Genomic DNA, 18,108 nt, shown 5'->3' on the forward strand with positions numbered 1-18,108 from the left:
AAAACTAAAAGATGACTGTTGATTTTGTTGTGAGTCAACAATGTCATCTTTCTTTTGTTCTTCTTTCTCTCTGAGATCACTCTGGGTATTTTCTAGCTGAGGTTCATTTTTATTGCCCAGAGGTGTATTTGTGTATGTTCTGGACGCTTCTTGTGCAAAACCTTCTGGGGGCCACTTTGGCTTATTCATTTTAACCTCCTCTTCAATAGAAAATGTTTTTTGGGGGAACATAACATGATCTGTAGAAGGAGGCCATGTAATCTTTAATTTGCCTCTTTCTGTAGATCTTTTCAAATTGTCATCTAGAGTTTCAGAATGCACATATTGAATATCTGAATGCAAGTCTGGTTCAATTTCTGTATTAAGCTTAGATATGATAGTTGTCTCATTACTTGGATTTACCTCTTCAGCATGAACATTGCCAACTGAGCTTGTTTGGTCTTTGGAACTCCATAATTCTTTGTGTTGCTTGTGTCCAAAACCTTCATCATAATTTCCTTTAGACTTGAAAAGTTGCTTAAAATGGGGTTTACAGTATGATTGTCCATGGAGAGATGCATAATTTCCCAAGCTGTCAAATGGAAGAAAATTTGTTTGATAGCATCTATAGATCTACCAAGAATAAATACACCAAGAATATTCAATTTTAGTTGACCTGCTAAGTACTCAAAAATGACAGTATCTATAGATATCTTTATGTATATTTTAGCAAAGAAACAATAACATTTATTTTTAATTTTAATGCATGGGTCTCACCAGAAAAAGGATCTTAAGTATTTGAAACTTTATGTATTGTAAATTCCTATAAAAACTAAAAATGTTGGTAGCAAGAACCTCACTTTTATATCATAATGATAATAATTAAAATATATAAATGGATGATTATTTCCTACAGCTAAAGAAACACTTTACAGTAAATGGACTAAACTTAATGAAAGTATAGGCTGCCAAGAGGAATTATCCCTAGCACTTTATGTTTATGCTTTTTTAAAGTTCATGACAGTTGCTAGTGTATATGACAACCACTGAAGTCCTCTTTATTTTCCTACAGAAGAGGTGGAAAACATGCAGTACCGTCCAAGCTTCTCTACACTTCTCTATTAGCACACCTCAGTCCTTTTCTTGGATGACAGGATTTATTCATATGCATGTTTACTTAGGCTTGGATCCTGCTCCCAATGAAGTAAAGGGAAAAATTCCTATTGACTTTAGAAGTACAGGATCAGATCTATAATCCTTGCCTGGAAGACCTCCCAGGTCTCTTGACTACTGATCCAAAGCTCTATCTGCTGGTTAGCATTGATAGGAACACGGTCGCCAGTTACAGCGGTACTTGCACCTCAGAAACAGATTTTCTGTGAATGAATTGGTAGTTCCTCCTTACCTTAACTTACTGCCGCAGTGGTGACATCGGAAACATGATTTATGAAAGATTTGCTTGTCGACAACTAGACATTCCATTGGATAAACTTTCTTTTGACAAAGTATGCATGTTTCCTTTTCCTGAAGTTGCAGTTTCTAGAAACAATATTTTATAAAGGTCATATATCGGTCCCCAGCCATGTATTAGAATTTATTTCTAAAAGATGTCACTTTATCAGTCCATGCACAAAATGAATGGTTTATATGGAAAGCTGCAATGTTGATTTTTGTCAGTTCATCCACGAATTGATAAGTAATCTACAAATTTTAGGGATAAACTATAATTCAACTAATTGTAATACTTTGAAAGCAAAAACCTGTTCACTTTTTCAGGTGAGTAGTTTCATGAATTTTAATAGGACTTCACTTCAGGAAGCCAAACAGAATTTTGCCCTTTGTATGTAATAAACATTTTTTTCTTAAAGTGAGATGGTATCATAAAAAGGAATGTTAAGTTGGATTGAGTATGTTTATATAGAACCCACGTCTTTGAATCTGCAATGTCATTTAGAGATATATACGCAGAGGGTGAATGTTTGAAACTATGATTAGAAAGCTTTGCTTAATTATGCCAGAAGCACATCAAGGAACTCCATTACTGCATTAACCTGAAAACTACATGCACATATGTTGCAAATATGATAGAGATATAATTATTTGAGCTTTTTACAGTTTTCATTTTCATGGCTGGTATTTTGTTCAGTTAATTTGCAAGAGAGAATTAGCTACAATACTGATATTAGCTAATTATATCAAATCCCTTCTTTTATGAAGCATAATTGATTGTAAAGGAAACTAGCTATACTCCAAAGTACAAAGCACCAGTAGAAAGTTTATTTCAGGAAGGTGAGGGGCAGGAAGAGAGGAAGATAACAGACAATCTGCTGGGCTTGAGAAAGCTACACTGCTATTCTGTCTTGATTTATGAATTGCTATAACATGCATGAAATCCATGTTAACAGGCAAATACAAATCATACAGCATTAGAGTGGACTAAATTCTCTGCTGATGTAAATGGTGCCGCTTCCCCCTTATCGTCCGAGTTCTGCACCCATTTACACCAGCAGAGAATGTGGTGCGCTCTAATGTTATATTATTTGTATTTGCCTGCTAGTACTGATTTTATAGCAATTCATAAATCAAGACAGAACAGCAGTGTAGACTATACAACTGTGCCTATATCTCCTAGAGCTGTGCAAAACATCCAAGGAGAAATTAAAAATCTTCAAAATTTACTTAGAAATTACCTGAATGCAAAATTTTCCCCATAAGTGAATAGACTAATCAAAGTTGATTTTTGTACTCATGTCCCTGAAAATTTCAGGGCACTCTTTGTAGTACAGTCTGGATTTAGTTTCCTGTTGTTAGCCTGAGGGGAAGGCAGATGGTTGAACTCACACAGTATTTTGACAGGTTCCCTGACTGTCTGAGGGATGTACACACGTGGAGCTGGGGTGTGCAATTCCCAGCTCAGGAGACATTCCCATGCTAGCTCTGAGCTAGCAGGTTAAAAATAGAGCTTAGCCATGATGGCATGAGTGGTGGGAGGGGCTATCTGCCCCAAGTATGTATTGGTCCAAGATGCTAGGTATATACTCAGAGTGGCTCGCCCCTCTCACCACTCACACTGCTGTAGCTATACTCTGTTTTCAGCACACTAGCTCGATCAGAGCTAGCCTGGGTATGCCTCCTCGAGCTGGGAATCACACCAGGTGTAGATATACTCTATGCCTTAGAAATATATACCTAAGCTAGAGACAGTGAGTGTACTAAGGCTATGTCTTCATTGTGCAATTAACCCAGAAGGCAGGTATCCTGTCTGAGCACCATGGTTAGCCTAGCATGGGTGTGAGCAACTACACTGCAATATAATATAATTAACTTAAAGCAGCTCCAAATTTGGGTCAGCAGTTTTTCTATGTGGGTGGTAGAGAAGGTTGGGCTAAAATACAAGTAAGACCCAAATTAACTGTGCAGTGAAGACATTTTTGATTCATTTTCCCAGGCCTGGATGGAGCACTGAAGCCATGGGGTGCCAGGCCTCTGAGGGAGAAGAAAGTGTCTCACAGTGGCAGGGTCCTTAGAGAGGAGAGGAAGGGGATATTTCCCTCAGAACAATGGACAGTAGTGTGAAAGTGACATTTTGCATTTTTGTATATTTCAATGCAAGATAAAATTTCAGGGTATGAATTCACCCAACATAATGGCAAAAGTTTTCACATTAAATTTTGTAAACAACTTCTTTATTTTTGCACACATTTAATTAAAACCTACCCTAAACAAAACTCATTTTGTTCAAATTCAAGTTTTGTGATTTAGCAAACTTAGAGCAGATGCATATAAAACATGCAGATTGTTATACCATTATTGCTATGTTGGAGTGCATGCAAACACAGCAGTCACTTAACTATTTATCTCAGTTAAAAGCACAATGCCAGCTATTTGCCGCTATAAGAAATGAAATGTGTTCTATACGTATTTTTGTTCCAATACTAATTCAAATGCAATATTTACCTTGGCAAGAAAGTCCTCAAAACTCAACATACCAGTATTTGTTAGTCACACACTCAGCACATCACTTAAAGCGTTTGGAAAGGGAAAATGATTAAAGATTGCTGAGAGAAAGAGAGAGAGAGCAAAAGTGGGGAAAAGTTTGTTAGTTTTATGTTACTTTGTTCTTTATCAACACACTTTTCATTAATTGCACAATATACTGAGGTTGAATCATTTTTTTTAACAGTTGTTAAGGTTTCTTCACACTTTGCATGCTTATTTACCACTGATAAATGCTGATTCCTGGTGGAAGCTACTTCTCACTTCAGCTTCAGAAGTATCTGAGACCGTGTAGCCAAGACTATTAAATACTCTTTCACTTTCCTGCCACGTCTTCTGAAAATTCCTTAGTAGTTCTTCTGGTGAATCAGTAGCAGAAATATCCAAAATGTGTCCTGAGATTACATCTTCATATGTTGGAGGTGCATGCTTGAAGCCAAATCCTGACTGCCTACAATCAGCACTTTGTGATGTCGATTCAGTGACCGTGTTGGCAAATCTATCCAGACCAGAAGTGTGGTCGGTATGATACTTTGCTTCCAAGCAAACCAGGGGTTCAAATGAGTGCTCTTTATCTTCACATTGCTTTTGTTTATAAGATATACCTTCCTTTGGGTCTCTTGGCTGCCTATAAGGAGAGTTTCTAAAGGTATCTTTTCGCTTTTGATTCTCCAGAGATGTCAGTACAAATTCATCCTTGCTAAATGTGTGTCTGTCTTGTTTTATTTTGCTATTCATTCCACCCCTTTCAAAAACTCTTTTCTTTGATTTCACATCAAATCCTGGCTTGTCCTCTGATTTCCCTAATAACATATCCATTTCATCTACACTCTCATAGTCTACTCTTTCAACTACTGTGACTGGTTCTTTTTTTGTATGTCTTATTTGCTCAGATGCTTCAAACCTACAAGTAAGCCCTGACTGGTCAATCTTAGGGACCTTAAAACTTACTGCATGTGGCTTTAAGCATTCTGGAATGTTTACTGGATCTTGGTGCACGTCATTGTTGTTTTTCTCTGCTTTTCTATTTTCTTCACGTGTTTCTTTTATGTCCTTTACTGTACCAGCAGTTACCTGAGATTCATTTATAGTTGCTGAGAATGAAGGCTCCATCATAGCATGTGTTTCAATTTTAATTTGTCTACGAAGAGTTGCAGGAGATTTAACAATCTCTGATCTTTTTTCTACAACTGGAACTGATGTTACTGACCAGTGCTGTGTTACTCCTTGAGATAGCTTTGCTGTTGTGCCTTTCAGTTTGGCCAGTTGTTCAGAACGGCTCCTTGGAGGAGAGGGGGAAGAGGCTGGCCTTCGAATTGTACATGTTGGTGTTGCAGATCTGCGTGGTGGGGGAGGAATAGGAGTACTTTTTCTTTGGATGGCAGATGAACAGAGTGCTTCCTTCAGAGGAGATTCTGTCCGTTTAGATTCAATTGTTATATAAGTAGGTGATGGCGATCGCATTCTTAATGCTGGAGAAGAAGTTCTGAATTCTGTTTGTTTGATTCCACTGGATTGCTGTATAATTTCACGGTGCACTGATTCTTCCTTTATAACCTCTTTCGTTTGGTGCGAATCTCTTCTGTTGGAGCCAGTGCTGATTTTTGATATTTTCTGTGACAAGCCTCCAGAACTAACAGAGTCATTTCTGGATTTCACTATTTTTGTGGACATCATAGCTGTCTGGATTGTGTCTTCACATGAGGCTAGTATTTTGACTGCTTGATCTTTAATATCTGATAGCTCTTCTTTCATCCTTTCTAAATTATTTTCTGTTGCAATATGAACTATATTTTTCTTTCTTTCTTGGTCTATAAGCCATACTGGGATATTATTTAAAAATGTCTGAAATGCTTTCATACCATTTTTATTTGGCTCAGCTTCAAACTGTTTCACTCTAGACAAAACTTGCTGCAGTTCCTCCCGTTTCCTTAAGAATTCTAATATATCGACTGCAAATTTTTCGTCATTCAGCTGTGATCCTTTTGATGGAGGAGAAAATAAAGGTTTGTTCTGTGTAATCTCTTGTTTTGGATCTGTTTTCTTCGGATGTACTTGTTTTAGTTGTATGCCCTTGTCTTTGGCACATTTGCTTTCTTGCAATCTATTATATTGCTGGGATAACTTTTTATTTTGAACTTTATTTTCAGAAACACACACATTCTTTTGCTCAACAATTTGAGTCTGAGAGTCATGACGTGTATCAATTACCTTTTGCCTGACTACTTTTTCTGTTGATTTATTCTTAAACTGACCTTGTTTTTCTGGAATTGTTACTTTTTCTTCTTTTGGACAAACTAATACCTGGCCCTCCTGACTTACTACTTTAGCCACTGAGACTTTCTCATGCTTGAATTCTCCTTTTTCTGTTTCTTTCTCATTAACTAATTTTTGTTTCACTTGACTGGCATCTTTTTGGCTTACTTCTTGCATATTCTCTATGTGTTCTAAAGGTGGTTTTTCTCTCAGCACCTTTCCATCAACATGCTTCTGGTGATATTCTTTTGCACCACTTTGTTTTTTCCTAGTGTTAGTACTTATGTCTTCCCCCTGTTTTTCCTGATTTTGTTGTTTGACAACATTTTGAACATTAGTTCCCTGTTGTTTTTTGTGTGTCTCACAATCTTTGTGTGTTTCATGTAAGCTTTGATCTACAATTGGAAGCTTGATAGTTTTAACTTTGAAATGAGGGGAGATAATTTTATTTTTGGACACGTGCAACTGCTCCACATTCTTCAGCTGCTCTGCCTTATGCAAAGTATGTTCTTGATGGATTTGTTCCATTTGACAAGATAAATTATGTTTTGTAAGATCCTTTGAACCTTGCAGTACTTTTTTTCTAATGTGATCTGCTGAGGTTTCTAAAATGTTTTGAAGCTGCTCAGTAGCTGATGATACTACTAATGATGCAGACAGTTGTTTACCTCGAGATCCTGTTGCTTGTAAACTGACTTGAAAGTCAGAATCAGAGGGTGTTGTTTTTTGTGGAGTTACAGAGGGAACTGAACCTTGTAAAGGAGTTTGATCCTGCTTGCTTGATTTTTTAAATGGTACACAATTTTCTGACTCTGTTTGAACTGGACTTCCCCGAGTCTCGCTGTTTGTTCTGACAGTCTCATGACAAAAACTTTTGACTTGCACTTTCTCCATCTCCTCCCTTTGCTGCCTGTATTTTTCTTCAGCAATCATTAAAGGGGTTTTAAATTTTCTGACATAAGGTTTAGGTTTTATTTGTGTTGGCTCTGCTGGAAGGGAAGGAGATCTTTTAAGAGGAAAGACCACTCTTTTCTTGGCCAGTGGTGTCTCTTGCAGAGCTTTGGGTGGAGGATTAATCACTTCTGAAACAGATGATGGCCTTTTTATCCCTTCTGTTTTTGTATGAGTTGTCTCCTGTTTCTGTTCCTGGCTAACCACATTCACAAGAGCTGTGGAATTTTTGCTTTCTACCGCTGCTGTGGTAATATCCATTTCTCTGTGTGTCTGAAGAACAGTTGGTTCAATTTTTGGAGGCATTTTAGACTTGTTAATGTCTAGCCCCTTAGAAGGTTCCATTTTGAGGAATTTCTTTGAAGATGGAACTCCAGCTGGTTTACCTGACGATGTTTTAGCCCTGGCATTAAATTGCAGTGTCTCAGGCACAGACTGTTCTGGATATTTTGGAAAATGTTCTTTCTTTTGCTTTGGCTGAGAAGTAGGAAAAATCACCAGGGGAGGTGGTGGGGGTGGTAGAGGGAGAGCAGGCAGAAACTCACTTTCAGATTTGTCATCTATTGGTGGTGGGGGAGGAGGAAAATGATCAAACTCAGCTTTGGTTTTGTCGATAGGTGATGGAGGTGAAGGAAATATATGTCTATCAGATGGCATCATTAATGGAGGTGGGGGAGGCGGCAGAGGAAATTCAATTTCAGATGATGCTACTGATGGTGGTGGTGGAGGAGGAGGGGGTGATGGTGGTGGAGTAGATGAGGAATCTATTTCTGGCTTATCTTTCCCCACAGCATTCTTGGCTGGATTTAGAGGATTTTTCACTGCAAATTGGAAGTCTGACTTAGCAGGTTCCACTTTAGTCTTTCCTATAAACTGTCCTACAGATTTCTTATTTTGCTGATGAACATCTCTCTTTTGCTTCCTTTCAGTTTCTTTAAATTTATTGAGTGCTTCCTGTGTGACTTTTACTTCTTGTTTGTTGTTTATATTCTGTTCTGCTGTCATGGAAACTACAGCTTGCCCCAGCTGAACGTTTATTTCATTCTCTGCAAAAACCTCTCTAGAATGCTGAGCTTGTTTTGTTTCTTGCTTTATAACTTGCTTTTGAAAATGGCCAGTCGCCTTAGAAATCCCACTAGCCGGCATTTTAATTGGTTGTCGTGTAGTTCTGGATTTGGAGCTATCAACATCAGTTGACATTTTTGCTTTTTGTCTTGTCTCCGTCTGACGGCGTAGGTTGGAATATTCATTGTCTTTATGCTCATGAAGTAGATTCTGTTTCTTTTCAGCTATTTTTTCTATGGACTGCACACTGCTGGTGGTGCTATCCTTTTTCAGAGCTCTACATGTCTCTGATTTCTCTGTTCTCACATCTCTCTTAACTTTACCACGGAAAGAAGATTGGCTGGTCACATGTTTTGCTTCTTTTTTTACATTGCCCTGGACTCTGCTTTTATCCATTGATTCATCCACTTTTTTGATGACCATGTGTTGAGAATTAGATAAGTTCTTTATATGTTTTTTATCTACATCAAGAGACTCAGTGCTCTGTTCTTGTTCTAAATGGATCTTTCTGGTACCTTGTCCACCTTCTTTGAGGAAAGTCTCATTTTCAGCATGTGTTTCCTCATGATGTTCATGGACAGATTTAACATTCTTTTGCAGATTATGTGACCTGTTACTTTGGAGCTGGGCTATATGCTGTGTCTGGATGGTGCTTTTAATATCTTCATGACCACTTACTTCATGTTGTACCATTTTCTTTTCCGCAGAGGCTTCTAGGATGTTTTGTCCAGCAGTCTGAATATCTCCTCTGATTACATCTTCTGTGTCTACATTCTGGAAAGACTGCTGAACTTCTTTTAAAGATCTTAATGTTGATTCAAGGTCACCTCGAACAACCTCTTCTTTCAGAACTTCAATTTTTGTGGTTATTTCTTTTTCAAGGGAATCAATGGCCTGCTTAATATCACCAGGTATGACATCAGGCTTCTCTGTTTCTTTCAGTTGATGGGCTGATTCTTTAAGAGACTTCAGTATTGTGAGAATGTCGGCTTTTATAATTTCTTCCTTTTCTATAACTGTTCTCTGATTTATGGCCTGACTGAGGGAATTTAAAGTTGCTTTCAAATCACCTTTTATAATATCTTGTTTATTTACATTACAAGATGTATTTTTTGGCTCCGTCATAAAAATTTTAACTGCATTAGCCACATCTCCAGGGATGATGTCAGTTTCGTTAACTGTACGTTGAATCTGAAACTTCTGTTTCTTTAGTAACAGCTTTGTGCCTTCTACATCACCACCAATTATTTCCTCCTCCTCCTCCTCTTCTTGTTTCCTTGTTGTAATTGTTTCAGTTGACCCTGTCTGGAGTAGTTTCAGATAATCCAAAGCTCCAGATTCTATGCATGTTGTGAAAAACTGCACGTTCCCTCTCTCTGAATCATCTATTTTAGCTCTTTGGGATATTTCATTATTCACTGTGGAAGACAGAAGGTTGTGAATAGTATGTTTCACATCACCACCTATCACTTCATCACGCTGGATTTTATTGTCAGACCTTTTGTGAAGGAGAGAATAGAGTGTCATGTTAATATCACCTCTCTCATTTTCCTGAATTAAAATTCCTCGTTTTACAGAACTATCCTGACTAAACAGGTTTTTTATAGCTTGCTGTATGTCACCTCTCACTATCTCTTCTTTTTCAACACTAACATCTGTTGATCTGTTCAATAATTGAGCTTTGGTCAAATCGACATTGCCCTTTTCGTCTTCATTTACCATAATTTCTCTTTTGGTAATGCTTCTTTTGGACAACAGGTTCATCATTATGTTTCCTAGATCCCCTCTAATAATCTCTTCCTTTTGTATTTCAGGAGTCTCTTGATTCATTAGTTTATATTTTGCCATTCTGACATCTCCAATTTCATCTGCCTCAAGGATAATTCCATGATACTCAATGACTTTGTGAGAGTAAAGTTCTTTTAAAGTTTCTTTGATACTTTTCCCTATAATTTCTTGCTTTTCAACCTTATTTTCATTAAATTCAGGGAAAGGCGTCGTTTCAAAAAGCCATGTTGTTGTCTTTACATCTGACTGAGGAATTTCTTCCCTGGTTATTTTTATTTCACTTTCATCAGTTTCCTTAATGGAATCTAAAGGCTGGTTTTCAAAAAGCCACACAGCATGCTGAACATCACCTTCTTGCACATCTTCCTTCGTGACTGTCTTGATATCTTTATACTCTGACCCCTCTCCTCTAATCTCATCTAGAGTGTGTGTTTCAAATAACCAAGTGGAAGTTTTAACATTGCCCCATTGGATTTCACTGACACTTACTGTTCTTACATACATGCCTTTATTGAATCCTTCAGACTCAAATAATTGTTTGTTGGCCTTCACATCACCACCCTGGACACTGTCAATAGTTGGCACAATTAATTTTTCATCATCTGAAATTCTGTCCAGTGGTCGTGTTTCAAATCTGTATCTGACAGAGCTCACATCTCCTTTCTGAATATCTTCCTGGGTGACAGCTCTAATAACATACACATTATCTGATTCATTAATAGATCCTAAAGGTTTTGTTTCAAACAGCCACCTAGTCCCACGTACATCTCCATGAATCACTTCTTCCTTCTTAACTGTTGTCACTTCATGATAATACCCTTCTTTGTCTTGAATTGCATAAAGTGGCTGGGTTTCAAACAGCATTCTGTAGTTTTTCACATCTCCCTTTGTTATTTCTTCACTAACAGTTTTCTTGGTGCTGGTATCTGCAGATCCATCTTTAATCTGGTCTAAAGAAAATGTCTCAAATATAAAGCAGCCTTTTCTTACATTCCCACCGTGTATATCTTTAACAGTTCTGACTAATGTAGCACCTTCTTGGTTTTCTTTTATTGCATCAATAGAATGGTTTTCAAAAAGCCAACGGCAATGTAGAACATTTCCTTTCTGTATATCTTCACTTTGCACAGTTTTAATTTTTTCCAAAACTTCCTCTGAACTAAAATGTATGGAATCTAGTGACTGGTTTTCAAATTTATATTTCATGGTGGAAACATCCCCAGGCTGGATATCAATTTCCACTACTCGTTTGAATTCCTTTTCTTCTTCTCCTTGTATATTTTCTAGATTTTCTGTCTCAAAAAGGAAACATGCTGTGCGGACATCACTTCCTTGAATATCCTCCTGATTCACAGTGTGTAATTTCACTCTTGTTTCTGATTCATCTTTTATTGCATCAAGCGGCTGGGTTTCAAAGAGCCAGGTACAGGTTTTGACATCTCCTTTATGTACTTCTTCACTGTCAGTCACTATCTCAACCTTGTCATACAGTGATTCCATTGGCTGAGTTTCAAAGAGCCATCTACACATTTTTACATCTCCTTTAATAATGTCTGTAGTCTGTTCTGTTTTACTTTCTTCACTTTCCATATTGCTAAAATATTTAATAGAATCAAGAGGCTGAGTTTCAAACAACCATTTAGCTGTTTTCACGTCACCTGATTCTACTTCTTGTGAAGATATTCCTTTGATAATCTGGATTTTTTTAATGCTCTCATCAAATTGGTCAACAGGCCTTGTTTCAAACAGCCATCTGCAGCTTCTTACATCACCTCTTAAAACTTCTTCTTGTCGAATTGTTTTAACTTCATGATATTTCCCAAGACTATCTTGAATTGCATATAATGGAGTTGTTTCAAAAAGAGCTTTATTCAACTCTACAGTTCCTCTTCTTATTTCTTCCACATGGATTTTATGTGATTCATCATATTTACTTAAATTGCTTGATTCAAATATATGTTTGCAGCTACTCACATCTCCTCTGTCAACTTCTTCAAGTTTCACTGTTGTTATAAATTCCTTTCTTTCTTCTCTAATCTGTTCAAGAGGTTTAGTCTCAAAAATCCATTTTTGATGTCTCACATCACCTTTTTCTTCCTCAGTGGCAACCACCTTTTGAAGCTTACCAACATCTGGGCTATCCTTTAAAGCATCCATTGGTAGTGTTTCAAATAAATGCTTAGTAGTGCTTACATCACCTCCTATTATTTCTTCAGGTGGCAGATGAGTTGTGTCATCATTATCTTTTAGGGTATCAAGAGGCTGAGTCTCAAAAATCCAGCATTTTCTACAGACATCAGCCCCTAGAATAGCTTCCTTCTCAGTGACAGATACTTCTGAGTCCTCCTTGATAGTATCCAAAGGTTGTGTTTCAAACACCCACTTTGCCTTGCGCACACCACCTTTGATGCTTTCCTCCACAGAGATTCCACGAACAACATTAATTTCCACAGAATCTTTGTTAATCATATCTAGGGGCCGCGTTTCAAACATCCAACGTGCTGTTCTAACATCTCCTTTTTCAATGTCTTCTCGGTGAACAGTTTTAATCTCCAATATTTGACCTAAGCTGTCTTTAATAACATACATTGGTTGAGTTTCAAAATGCTTTATGCTTCTCTTCACATCTCCTTTAATCTCTTTAAGCTCAGATTTGAGTTGCAGCAAGTTAACTTCATCCACTGAGTATAGCTGCCCAAGTTTATCCAGATGCTGGGTTTCAAACATGTACCTCACAGTTTTGACATCACCTCCAGTAATTTCTTTAATGAAAGTTTCATCTTGTTCACTGTCATGATGAATTTTATTCATTGAATCTAATGGTTGGGTTTCAAACATCCACGTGGCTGTACGGACATCTCCACTAGCTAAATCTGGAATTTTGTCTGTATTTTCTGCAGCGTTTGAAGAATGTGTACCCAGTGCATCGATAGGTTGTGTTTCAAACATCCAGGTAGTATATTTTACGTCTCCACCTGCAATGATTTCTTGATCTGCAATGCTTTTAATGTTGCTCAGTTCAGGAGATTCATCTTTGATTGAATCCAAAGGCTGGTTCTCAAAGACCCATCTCATAGACTGAACCTCTCCTTTTAGGATTTCATCCCATTCTAGGTATTCTCTCTCAGGGCTCATACACTTCTGAGAGCTATTACCAGTGTTTTCAAAGACATATCTAGTTTGCTGTACATCTCCTGACACAGAGCTGCCTATTTCAACCTTACTAGATACAATATCAGAAACTTCATTAAAATATTCTTTTTCTAAATTCTTTCTTAATTCTGGGTGAATATGTTTGTATAAACGTTTTAATTCATATAAATTTCTTTGCTTTGAATATAAATCTTTGGGGATTGTGGGCTTTGCTGGAGAGGTGGATGGTTCAGGGGACTGGGAAAACTCTTTCATTTCTGATGGCGCTTGTAGTATGTTTGGTGGTGGAGGAGGGGAAAACTCTTCTGTGCTTCCATATTTAGGGGAGTTGGTGTAAGCTGTAACAGCAGCAGCAGTTCCATATTCTGTTTTTCGTGTCCCAAGAGTTTCGTGTACTCTACTTTCTGAAGCAGTGGCAGCAGAAGAGAAGCTCACTGCAGAAGGCCATACAATTTCTTGGAACTCATTTTCAATCTTTAGGGGACAAAATTAGTATTTTTAAGAAATCATTTCTAAGATCATAGCTTTTATTCATTCTATTCAAAGGGCTTAGTCCTGCAAGATGCTGAGAAATGGGATTTCAATGGGAGTTGAAGGGACCCAGCACCTCCAGGAGTTGCTCAGAGCCTTGTAGAATTGAGCCTAAAGGGAACATGCTGTTTTAACACAGCCTGCATAAGGAAGGTAATGTACTTCTTTCAAAGAGGTGCACAGTGATTTTGCAGCTTTGCTTTCTCTGCTGCAACCAATGCACATTGTATAATTTATCAGCAGTTTATATTTGTTTCATTCATTGATGAAATTGATATTCTCTGCATTTACCTCTGATGAACCAATGTGTCTACCAAAAATTTTGAAGAAAAATAATAAGTTTTTTTTACATGAGTCAAAGGAGAGAGAGAGAGAGAGAAAATTGCATGCAGCAGAGGAAGACAATGGAAAAACAAAGATTTTTGGTAAAAGCTTTACTTTATCATATAATATAAATATATTTGCTAGATTTACTTAATATAATTTTCATTACTTCTTACTTAACGTGTAAACAGTTTCCAAACCCACCCATGCTCCCACCATTTCCACAATGTTATATTTATTTTAAAAATCAACTAAACGATCAAAATATGAATATGCTGAGATTTGAGCAATTGCACAAAGGGCAATGTTTCAACATTCTGGCTAACCAGAACACTGCTAGTCTGCATATACAGAAATCCCACTTATTAAAAGCACAGACCTTAGTATGCTTTGCAGGTGTCGCAGTCTCCCTGTCTGAGAGAAGAGCCTTTTCCTGGGCTGTCTTTTCAAAGTGCTGTTTTAAAAACTGTGTTGAAATCTTTGGGATCTCTTCATTCATAGTTTCATTGACTACTACAATAAGAAAAGAAGAACAAAAGGGTTTTTCTAAGCCTAGTATTTTATTATAATTGTCTAACAGTGAGTTATTTTAAAAAAAGAGTTATTAAACTAAACCAATTGCACTCAACCTTGCAGAACTGTAGAATCACTTAGATGAAGACACAGAAAACCATAGAATAATTGCAGAGTAACATATCACATATTGTTTTGCAATGTGTAATTTGTGTTAATGTCAGGACTAGAGCTGGTTGAATACTGAAAAATCAGCTTTCATGAACATTATTCATATTGTCCAGAGCTGTTATTTCAACCATAATTTTATCCATTATTATTCACTATTTACAAAAATTTGCATAAATGGGTTTTTGTTTTAACAAATGTTAGGAGAATGGATTTTCTACATGGCCCCAAGTCAGTAGATCTTTTAACATGTGCTTTAAAGTCCACCTCATTTACAAAGCGCTTCACCAGGTACTTAAATTAGCATATTCTCCTTAAATCCCATCAAAGTCAATTGGTGTGTTTTGCTGAATAGAAATGGAATACTGGGCCCATATTCACCTGTGAACAATGGTATTTTTGTGCCAACAAGTGTATATGCTGTTTGTCATTTCTTAGTCTTTATTCTCCTGCTTAAAATCATCCTGATTTTCTTACCTGTTTCATCAATATGTTGAGTGAAATTAGAAGCCTTGCTTGTCTGATGGGTAGATTGTTCGACATGAGAAACCTGTGGACAAAATTTTGATTTTAATATAGGATTTAGTGTAATATGTCTAAGTTTTCTATTTGTATGCAGACATACAGAACAAATGCTTTATGAAGGTAAAGTCTGAATGAAAACCCAACTAATTAACACATTGAAGCAACACTTATAAAACACCTATTTTAAAATGATTGCCTACCACAAAATCAGGGAAGTTTTCACTAGCACGTCAAGATCTTGTTATACTAAGTGGTAACAGAGTTAAAAAGCAAAGCAAATATGTAGTCTCCATATCAGCATCTCTGTACAGTGGCCTGGTGACATAATTATTAATTGATACACTTAACCTCTTCTGTTTCAAAGGCTTCCAACTGAGTTCCTTTGGAGGTCACTTCATTCTGTTCAGCTTCTCTGCTGCTGCTTGATACCGTGAGCTGACTACTACGTGTCACTTCCTAAAGACAAATAAAAGTAATTACACATTAACAGTTTAATGATAAATTGAAAAACTTAGTGTTTGCCTATGAATGGCTTTTCACTAATGTTATCACTTAAACAGCATGGTTTGAAAAATATATTTTTTAGCAGGTTATCATTATTAATGCAGTTCATCTGGATAAGAACTATAAACAACCAAAGACAGGCCTTGTTATATAATAGAACATATATTGTAATTTCATTACTGCAGTCTGAGTTTGAGCTGCAGGTACTGAAGTTCCATGGATAAGCATAAGGTGCAAAGTGACGAGCAGAAGAGCATGGGAAGCTGAACCTGCTTTAATGAAGGTGACTCTACACAGCTGCTCAGTTACTCCTTATTAGTAGGAGTCAGGTCAAAGACACTTTACAGTAAATTCTATAATTTTTTTGCATAAGAGATAGTGTACAAAGATGTGCGCACATATAAATGCATTTGCACGTTTGTATGTGCACAAATGGAGGGTGTATAGGAACTTTCAGACTCATACTGCCTTCTGTCTTAACAGAAGATCCAATGTAATATATGTGCTGCTTTTATATTTGAAAAGAAGGGCAATTGTGGTCTAATAGACTGAGCAAAGGGCTGAAAGTTTTGAGATATAGTTTTATATCTGTGTAAACTAAATTAATGCCTATGATGCTTATCATGGTGACAGTTACATTCAGTTTCATCCCAGATTCTGCCACTGACTTGCTTTCTGACCTAGTGCAAGTCACTTAACTTCTCTTTGCCTCATTTACCTATCTGGGAAACATTATTCTTTCCATTTTACAATCTTCATAAAGTGTTTTGAGACTTCCTGATGAAAAGCATTCTATAAGTACAAACTATTATTATTTATATCCATTTGCACAAGTTTTTCAAATATTTTTCAATCTATGCTTGACAAATCAACTCACCTATTTGTCTATATCGATTAGGAAACTGCTTCATAAAAGAGGGACTCACCCATTAGTTTCTGCTGAATCTAAGCTCCCAATTTAAAGGGAAAAAACGGTATCTAGTCCTTCTTCAGAGGAAACTCCCAAATGCCCAGTGAGAATACAAATTGAGGCCGTGTTGTGTAACTGAGGCTGCAGATATGCAATCTGAAGAATAGAGAGCTATTGACTTCCTAAATCTCCAACCTTTGCATCTGCTTTCAGCCAAATAAGCCATGAGTGTAACAATTCCCTCCCTCGCCCCATGCACTCAGTCACTTTATGGCAATAGAGTCATTCCATGGCTATTACTCCTGCCTCGGGACCAAGGCACCTCTATGGAGCTGGCACCTACATGAGGGCATGTTGGGGAAATCTATGTAGTGGAAAATCCACTGATTGGCCCCCAAATCCCTGCTGCACAGTGGGCTGCCAGAAAACTTAGGCTCCATGGCAGAAAGGCTTCATGGATCCTCATCGTAGGCTTTATGACCTCCATCCACCAGGCAGTAACATTCTCTGATTAGGCTAAAAGAGGAATTAAAATATTGGTACAGGTAGAATAATCTTCTGGCTAGTGACCCACTGGATGATTTAGTTGGTCACTAATCACATTTATCTTAGTCACTGCCATGCTTGCATTGTAAAAGTGCATGTAGGGTTTGGGGTGGGCAAGATGGGGACGTGATTGACATTACAGACTGAAGTGGGGCGGCTCCCCCACTCCAGTGGAAAAAGGGTTAAAGTTAGCCCTGGGAGAAGGTTGTGGCTGAGAGCTGCTAAGCTGGGCTGCTTGGGGAAGCTGCCACAGCTGGGCCATGCCCCAACTAGGCCACAGCTGGCCTGTATAAAAAGGCTGTGAGTCAGAGGCCCAAGAGAAGTGTCTCTCCAGGCTGGGAGAGAGCAGGACCTGGCTGCCTGCAGAAAGGGTACTGGGAGTAAAGCAGGGCTGGGGAGAACCAGAGGAGCAGGGGAGCTCCAGGCTGGCAACTCCCCAGGCTGCAGGGCTTGGTTCAAGCCCCATAGAGGTACTGGGAGGCAAAGGAAGGCAGCAGGTCCAAACCCCCCTTGCCTCAGTCTGGGCTACTGCCAGTCATCACTAAGCCCCCGGTCCCTGGGGCAGACTGCAGTGTAAAAGCCACTCATCATACAGCAGTTTTGAGAGTTAGCTCCCAAGAAAGACAAAAAGGCTTCAGCATTAGCTCCCCACAAAGCTGAAGGGAGGCAACTTGCAAAGATTTAGGGATCGATCCTACCGTCCACTCAAATAGTTATATTTTACATATATGTATGTATTCACACTTAGACATGGGTGTTTTAGATCTATAAGTCAAGATCTCATTATTGAAAAAACTCATCATAAGATGCAAAATATGTTGATGTTTGTCATTATATGTTGTTTGAATTGTATAAAGGTATTAAAAAGGAATATAATTAAACTTAATGTAGTCAGAAAC

The 18,108-nt window shown here is 37.8% G+C and overlaps 1 protein-coding gene across 3 annotated transcripts in view; it reads right to left on the reverse strand.

Moving 5' to 3' along the window:
* Positions 1 to 481: 481 nt before the first annotated feature.
* The window catches only part of XIRP2 (xin actin binding repeat containing 2), a 147,010-nt gene continuing 129,383 nt past the window's right edge, over positions 482 to 18,108 (reverse strand). For 2 of the 3 annotated variants that reach the window (XM_054043677.1, XM_054043679.1), the window contains 6 exons: positions 15,598 to 15,705; positions 15,202 to 15,274; positions 14,423 to 14,556; positions 4,200 to 13,662; positions 1,385 to 1,518; positions 482 to 571 (listed from right to left, as the gene is read on the reverse strand). In XM_054043677.1, the coding sequence (XP_053899652.1) occupies positions 1,424 to 1,518; positions 4,200 to 13,662; positions 14,423 to 14,556; positions 15,202 to 15,274; positions 15,598 to 15,705 (9,873 nt within the window). In that variant the 3' untranslated portion in view covers positions 482 to 571; positions 1,385 to 1,423. Of the gene's footprint in view, positions 613 to 1,384; positions 1,519 to 4,199; positions 13,663 to 14,422; positions 14,557 to 15,201; positions 15,275 to 15,597; positions 15,706 to 18,108 lie in introns of all 3 variants that reach the window. The other variant, XM_054043678.1, reaches the window with a different exon arrangement.

Source organism: Malaclemys terrapin, chromosome 11 (genome assembly GCF_027887155.1).
Source record: "Malaclemys terrapin pileata isolate rMalTer1 chromosome 11, rMalTer1.hap1, whole genome shotgun sequence".
Lineage (NCBI taxonomy): Eukaryota > Metazoa > Chordata > Testudines > Emydidae > Malaclemys > Malaclemys terrapin.